Below are 8818 nucleotides of genomic sequence, written 5' to 3'. Positions count from 1 at the left end.
TTTTGCAATCGTGACGACCGAATGAAGCCTTTGACAGCAACCATTTCTGAAAGTGCTCCATAGCGTCTTTGAGAATTTCACCATCGTCCGAAAAGAGATGAAAGGATTTCGTATTCCCGTTATGGTATTGCACGACATGTACATCAAACGCAAAACAAATTTACGTGCACGAGGGATGCATTGTGATATCATAAGATATCATAAGCGACGCTCGTGATTCCTTCTTCTCCTTCGGCATTCTCGTCCGTTCATCTCACGGGATGTAATCCCGCTGGCAACGACATTTCCGGTATACGTAGTAATGTGGAAAGACATTTCCACAGTGGCGATTCAATTCTCGACACGAAATACTGAGACAGTGTAGATGCGCTTGAAGAAAGAAATATTATTTGACATCCGATATATTGCTTTGTCATAAACGAAGAAGCTTTGGAAAGAAATAGCTGACATATTTTATATTCTGATAGCTTAAATATTTGTTGTTTATGTATATTTATTATACTTATGATTTACGATGCATTTATGATTTGTTCATAATTTTACGTTAATTAAAAAAAATGAGAATAGGAAACTAAAATCTGTTAGTATCTTTTTTTCTTAAAATATTCTATCTTTTATAAAGAAATTGTGATGAAACAAAAAATTATTTTTTGTTTATTATTTTTTGTTTAATTCCGAAAAATAAAAAACTTTACAATCTTTTTTTTATGTATTTTTATATGTATATTGTATGTATATATTTATTTTTATATGTATTTAATATATTTATAATAAGTTACCTATCCTTTATTAATTTTACTAATATTCTCCTGTACCAAAAAATTTAATTATAAAAGGATTATATAGTAAGGTAAACTGCAAACAAATGTTTTATAGCAACTACGTTAAATAAATAGAAAGTATTTAATAAAGATTCGCAAAAAGGTGGATCACAAATTGATAAAATCAAAAAGTTGCTTTTTGCTCTTTTATGCGCAATGCATGACTGATCATATCGTTTGATTAATCAAAAAACCCAATTCATCTTTACGCAGCTTTATCAATGCATTAACGACGACACAATTTACGCTTTAGATTTAAATGCACGCGCTCGGCAATTTTACCGTATTTGTGTTAACAAAAAACACATAGTAAACAATCTATAAAATGTGACAGTGATCATTGGTCGTCATGAAATCTCTATACGTTCAAATGAACGAAATTGAGAATTGCAGAATTCGTGTAAATTTGGGAGTATTATAAAAGTTAATAGAAACTCGAAGCTTTTTTATGTTTTATCAGTAATTAAATTTTCATATTTTTCACAATAATATAATTTTTACAAAAAGTTGATTGATATTTAAACATTTTTTCCATTTCATTTTATAGTTTTTACAATTTAAAAGAAATGAAGATATACAGTTTTCTATAGTTAATAAATAGTCGTTGGCTTTTTTAATTTAATTTTTCCTTTAGGTATTCGCAATTTCTCTTACACTGTCTTCTACTTTAAAATCATTAAAAACATGTTACAGTATTTATTTTAAATGACATATATGTTCTATAGTGATGTATTATGTATTATAGAACTTCGATATGTGTATATATATATTTATGTTATGTGGGGATTTATGCTGCAGAAGTCAGAAGAAATATAATAAAAGGAATGGAAGTAATTTGCGCGCAACCACTCTGTTATATATCTTTACGTTATATTAGTTTTGTGTTATGATTTTAATATTTTACTATTAATATTAATAAAATTACTGTCAGTTAAATCGATTTGTCAATAACAATGGCTGCGTTCCACTTAATGCTTGCAATGCTCGCGAGCATCATTTGTTCTTGTTTAACATTTGATAAACAACAAGAATGAAATGATTCTATGAGCGTTGTGAATATTATATGAAACACAATCGTAGTAAGTAGTGCAATAATATATAATAACTAAAGTCCGATTAGTTTTTTACCTTCGACTGAAACCGAAAACCAATATTTGATTTTTATTCAATTTCCATCGAAATTAAACCAAAAGCAAAATGTGGTAAATCTTATATATGATTTTCAGAAAATTATTTAGAAAGTATCAAAATATATAAAATTTATATATTTCTTTTAAAAATAAGGTTTTATTAATAATGAAGGGGAATCATAATTAATTAATTTAATTTAATTTAATAATTTTATTAAATAATAAGATTGAATATTATAATTATTATATGTAATAATAAATAATGCTAATTATTATTATCATTATTTTAATTACTTAATAATTTAATTTTATTGTTATTTAATTATTATTATTAATTTAATTATTCAATTTATTTAAAGAACAATAATTATTATTCTTTAAATTATAAGGAATTCTTATAAATTGTACATAGAGAATTTCAGGCACTATACGTGTGCTTATTTAGCAAGAAAAAAGGGATAAATAAAAAAGAGATAACATCAGCATATTTGAAGCAATCAGTGCCGATAGGCTGATGATATAATTTTTATGATAATATAATTTTTCGAACGCTCGTCGAAGTTGCAACTTGTATTCGATTGAAACCGAAATTCCTGAAACTCTGATTTTTTTCGAAACTGACCAAAACCGAAACCAAAACTGAAATTTCAGTCTAATCATAACCTACATAAAATAATTACTATAGAGATTGCTCAATAGTTATTTGGTGACATAAGTGTAGAGGAATAGTAAAAAAGAGTATAAATACGAATGTTTAGATCTTATATTCTTTGTTTGATGTATATTCTTGTATAGCCTATTTATTTAGGTAGGATGTATTTTTAGCGAGCGGGATTTATACTTCATAAGCATATAAAATGAACAGATTTAAATTAATGTATTAAATGTAATAAACGCATTACGAATGAAACATATATGATACCTCATATCACAACACTTAATATACATTAAAAAATATAATTATTATCTATTACTTTATATTTATTTGTATATTTATTATTCTTATTATATTATATTTTAAAAATTATTGTGTTTATTTTATGTCTTATTTCTAAGCATTATTTGTAAATTTTTTGTGAGCGATATATTTTACCTATGAACAGTTGTATGTCCCATTTTTACGAGATATACGGCAAAAATACAAGAATTTCTAAAATATTTTTTAATATACGAAAAATAAGTTTTAAATTTGTAATGTTTTTTTCATAGTGATAAATAGTACAAAATTTTTAGTTGCATAGTTCATTTAAATTTATAATAACATAGTAAATACTATTTAATAAATTAAGTTTTTGTTAAATGCAGCGTATATATATCAGAGTTATTCTATAATGTCATATAGTAGGAATTAATTATATATCGAATCTATCGTTGAATGTGAGAAATAAGAGGTCATTACTACTCTATTATATTGCCATTATATCGTTCGCGTTTATCTCGTATTTTGTAATTTCCCCATTCTCTCATAATTACGCAAACATCTTATATACATATAACATAATTGAATTGAGCTGAAATAAATTTTTGAAAATTATCTCAATTGTTTTTAATTTACTATCTTGATACTTAATTGATACATTAAAACGTGCGTTTCAATGTAACTTTTATCAGTTTACTAATTTTACTTTACTATTTTGCATCCACTAACTTCTCGATGTTTCGATAATTTTCTGAAACGCAAATTATCCATCTAAATGAAAAAATTCATTTTGATGTCATAATCATCATTTATTTGTGTTGATTTATGACGAGTCAGTACAGGTGCCCGTTTTATTCACGACTTTTCGTTCTCTCTCATTCAAACTATCCGTGCGCGCCTAATGAAATATAATTTGTCGTCGTCGGAGAGTTGTACGTCGGCCAGTTATAAATAACGGAAACGCTTTATCGCGGGAATATTAAATCATTACGCACTCTCGCTTTTCTTCTCTTACCCCTCCATCTTAGTAGCATTTTGTCGCGCGATAATTTGCCATAATAATGACAAATTTCCTAAATTTTTCGGCGCTGGCGAACTGATCTTAATGGAATTCTCCTATCATTTTCTTCTTTTTCCAACGCCAGGTTTTAATCTTGCTCGCTGCATTGTGGCGCGAGAAAAATGTTACGGGTGCATTCTTTATGTGCTTTATGCTGGCGTTTTAATATGAACGGCGTCGATCTTGTTTCAGGATCCGGCATCAAGGTGCCAATGGCCATTCTGAATTGTCTCTATGCCCGCCAATTGTGCTACGAGGATCCGTCGTGCAGCGCCATATTGGAGATTATACCGAGAGTCTGCGGTCCAGAATTAGGTGAGTCAATTAAAATTACTTTTTCTTAGCATTTGCAGTAATTAATTACTCTAGCTTGTAAGTTAATAATACTTTATTTACGCTGCGACATTTATAACCATGCATGTTTCTTGCGATTCAGAATATTGATTAAAATTCGAATTAATGATGTTCGAAATAGTGACTACTGCGGTAGTTAATTATTATCACCTTATCACTTATTGAACTCATAAGATATATAATTTTTTTAACTTCTTGAATGGAATCAGATTATTAATTTTAAGTTCTAATTTCATTAGGTCCTAATATCTTTTATTGAAGTTTTATCAGTTTCAAGAATGTATTTTATAATTTACAATGTGCATAATTATAAACTGTAATAATTCATTTAATATAATTGTTCCTTATTCACAAATTTTTATAAAATTATGAATTCTGAACATTATCTTGCAATATATTATTATTTTTTTTATTTAACGTCATTTTACTCTTATAAACATATTCTTTCACAAATTAATTGTGATAAATTCATTATATATATATATATATACAAAAGCTTGAACGTGATTACGAATATATGTGAATTATGTACTCAACAATTAAAGATGTAAAATGAAACTATTAACGTGATCGATTATACATCTTACTCTTTTTTCTATGTACTTTTTAACTCGATATATTACTCATTATATTAGCAATAATTTACGCAACATGAATCGACAAATCGAAAAGTTTGCACAAATATTATAGTCGTAATCGGATGCAATCTAGTCATTTTGCAAAATAAAAACTGAAGCATTCGCTCTGCATCAATATTGTTTATTCTATTTTTATTTATATAATCCATCATCATTCATGTTCCAATCAAATATGATATCGAGAAACTTTACTAGAGAAATAAGAATATTGTATAATCTATCGATTTACAAGAAAATTTTGGCGAGAGTTTTTTGCAGTAGGTCGTTCAATGCTTAGTTTCGCGCAATATATTATTCATACATCCTTTGTAATAATCATGGGTCCTAATGGCTCACATATGATTCGTAAAATCTCATATTAGTTCATGTAAAATAAAAGGTGGCCCGCGAGAGCAGCAACGTCACATTTGAAATTTTACGACGTGGCGGCGCCGTACCGCATTTCCATAAAATTTACATGCGGATTCCGAAATCCCGAGGAATTTCTTATGGAAACCATGATGACATTAATGTCTAAATTTTGAATTCCGTGTGAAAGTGCCACAGAACTCCTGGAAATATTTTGCTAGCAATTTTTATAGTGACGAACATTAATTCATTGAAATTATTTTTACCGTTTTACTTCGTGTTTGATAAACTTTATATAGTACTTATGAAGTAAATTTCTTCTATGATATGAGGATAACTCCTAAGAATATTATCTCCATTTATTTATGACTTTACATACCGCATTTAAACCTTTATAGTCTATAACCTTTATAACTTTGAGAATCCTCTACTTCTAATCTTCAACTTCTTTTATCGAATTCACAATGCCACAGTTTTTTCTTGAAATGATTATGAATCATAACGGATATCGCGAGCAGTAGTCTCGTATTGGACATTGATAAATAAAAAATATTGCTCGTCGCATCGTTCTTGAAACAGAAGTAAAAGCCTCAGTAGGTTTTCCGAAGCTAAAAGCTTTCCGAAAGCAGTACCATTTGTTTTACTTTCGTCCGGGCGATTACATGATAGATTATTCACGTAACTCCTCGGTATCAGAAAGAAGAGCGTGGCATAAATCACAATGGACTGTGTCTTTGTTTTAAAAAGCTGCGTGCACGCTCCCTACGTCGAACAAAATAAAATATATTCGTGCGCTCTCTCAACCTCACCCAAAGCGGACTGCTTTTTAATGCAACACATGTCATTTTGCATTTTGCACGTCGACGATGAGGTTTGCGAGAACTTTGAGCGCGTTTCTTGCGACAGTTGCGACACGACATATAGCGGCATTCCGTTTGTGATTAAGAGATAGAAGGAAGCGACAAAACTTTGTGTGATTATTATTATTTGTTGTAGCATTATTATTTAAAGTATTTAAACGGTTTAAGTGGTGATAATGATCTAAAAAATTAAGTCTATTTTTTAATAAAATTTTTTAAGTATTTGATAATAATTTATCTATTTTTATATCAAACTTTAATATTAATTACACAAAAGAAAATTGTTTATATTTTTATTTTTATCCACAAATTTTATTTGTTTCTTATAAATTAAATTCAAAAGATTTGATAATTTTCAATTACGCTAAATTTTTTCCTTATTTGTGTTTGTATAATTCAAAATGTTTCTTTTATTAAAAGTTTCTTCTGTCTGTTTCTCTCTCTGTTTATTTAAAATAATTCTTCTCTTTCTCTTGTACAGTATATATTTCAGTGAAATTTTTTTTTAACTTTATTAATTTATTTTAATTTAACTGATTTTACGTATAATTTTATTATTTCATTTTATTAATTTTATTAATTTTATTTTACACATTTTTGAAAATGAGCAACTTATTATAAATAAGAATGCAAGAACAACTTCAAGAATTTTTGCTTTCTATTGATAACATGTATTTCCTTGTTGTCAATCTAACAATTAAATAGGCGCTAGATTGCCATCTAGTGTGGCAATAAGATTTATCGATGTCGAGGATAATTTACAGTTTGCACTACGATCGCCCGTAACGCGATTTCCATTCGGATGCGACGAAGGAAAAAGATGCGACTGCAGTAGGACGGAGGAATAACGAGGGAGGGAAGAACGAGATTGTCGATCGTCTCTTCTCAAGCTGTCCTCGTTTCCTCTCTCTCGTTACGATTGGTGGTGGTGAGGTGGAGAACTCAACTTCGCACCACACCTTTCGATTTCGTCATTGAATTAATCACTCCCATGGGGACAATTATTCCAGAGAAGCTTAAATAAGTCTGCCGTCGGGGTTTAAAAATGCTTCTCGGCGCAACGATTAAGCGTAACAATTGTTCCGATTTAATAATTATTCTTTTTTCTTTATTTCTTACACGCTAACAAGAAAAATGAAAAACTAGAAACGAATTTATTATTTATTGCCTCGGGTAAGATTTCCGCAATCCATGCTGTTAAATGTGAAACAACGTGAAATATAACGAGTTATGCATTTTTTTGATAAATGAAATGTAATTACTCATACTCATTTGATATTATGTTACATGCGTGAATAATCTAAATAAAAATAAATAACTAAATATTAATCCGATTATAAATTAATAAATTTTAATTCTTAGTATTCTGCTTTACAGAATAAAACTTAAATAACATATTTCTAAATCTTTTTTCTACTTACGTTTTAAATGGTAGAAACAATGATGTTAAAATTTATATATAATTCAACGTACTGAAAATGACTATTTTAGCGTGTGGAGTGATTAAAAACGTATGACGTAACATAGTAATTATCATTTTTAACTTTGTTAAAAATACTCCACAGAAAATAAATTTAACCTCATTTCCATTGGGGTAATGTTGAAATATTAAAAAAATTCCATCCTTTTTTTCCGTTTGCTAATGAAAAAATTGATTCTAACATTGGAGAAACAGAATAAGCACTGTACATTATATTAATCCAATTTGAATTTGCAAACTTGAAAGAGAGCTTTGAATAACCTATGGATTTAATAATAAAGTAAACAAATTAATCATACTTTTTTATTTAAACCTTTAATTTAAGAGTGAAGAATATACTTAACTTGAGCTTATATTAAATAATATCTGAAGGCATTTATTTATCTTTGATATTAAGTAGAACCGAAGTTTTTAATTGATTATGTTTGAAAGTTCTATTGAAGAGTTCTAAATTTTGCAAATGATTGAAAGTCATATTACAGATATCATTCTCGATTCACTAATATGAAAGTATTTACTTAAAATTAGGATATTTATTTTTAATAGAACCTTTTCCAAATTTTAATTAATTAATTTAAATTTGTTTGTTTTTTGCAATCTTGATACAAATCTTTATTGCGACTCTAAGTAAATCGGAGGAGATAAAAAAATGTGTATCCTTTTCTTTTAATTTTTTGTGATTGATTTGTGATTGATTTTTGTGATTTAATTTTTTGTGATGTTGTTAGAGTCAAAACAAAAATTTTTATCAAGATTGGAAGAAAAAAAACATTAAAAAAAGTTCTTATTGTATCTAAATAATTACCAAAATTAAATTTATAAGTTAAATTGCAAAAACTTAAGTATTTTAATTATTTCTAATAGTAAAAAATGTATTGATAATTACATTAAACAGAAATAAACTGCAAGTAAATGACAAGATGAAAGTACGCTAGTCCATATGACCAAAATTTCGACTAATTTCTCTTGCTATAACAAAAGCTATTTATAAATTTTATAAATATTTATTAATCGCGAATTGCAGCGAACTGTGATAGCATGACCATTCAATTGTTGCACAGAGATATCCGCGTGCAAGAGATCTTCATTTTCTGCATAACGAGATTATTATCCTACTCGCAAAAATTATATTTAGCTTGCTATATATATATATGTATGTATATATATATATATATATATATATATATATATTATATATATAGTAGTAT

General features: G+C 27.7%; 1 protein-coding gene across 1 annotated transcript in view; it reads left to right on the top strand.

Annotated features, from left to right (window-relative positions):
- Positions 1-4097: 4097 nt before the first annotated feature.
- Positions 4098-8818, top strand: part of LOC105622647 — a 62777-nt gene continuing 58056 nt past the window's right edge. Inside the window, exon 1 of the mRNA XM_012204062.1 lies at positions 4098-4245. Within this exon, the coding sequence (XP_012059452.1) occupies positions 4098-4245 (148 nt within the window). The remainder of the gene's footprint in view (positions 4246-8818) is intronic.

Source organism: Atta cephalotes (assembly GCF_000143395.1).
Source record: "Atta cephalotes unplaced genomic scaffold scaffold00047, whole genome shotgun sequence".
Lineage (NCBI taxonomy): Eukaryota > Metazoa > Arthropoda > Insecta > Hymenoptera > Formicidae > Atta > Atta cephalotes.
This window is presented reverse-complemented; position numbering and strand designations above follow the sequence as displayed.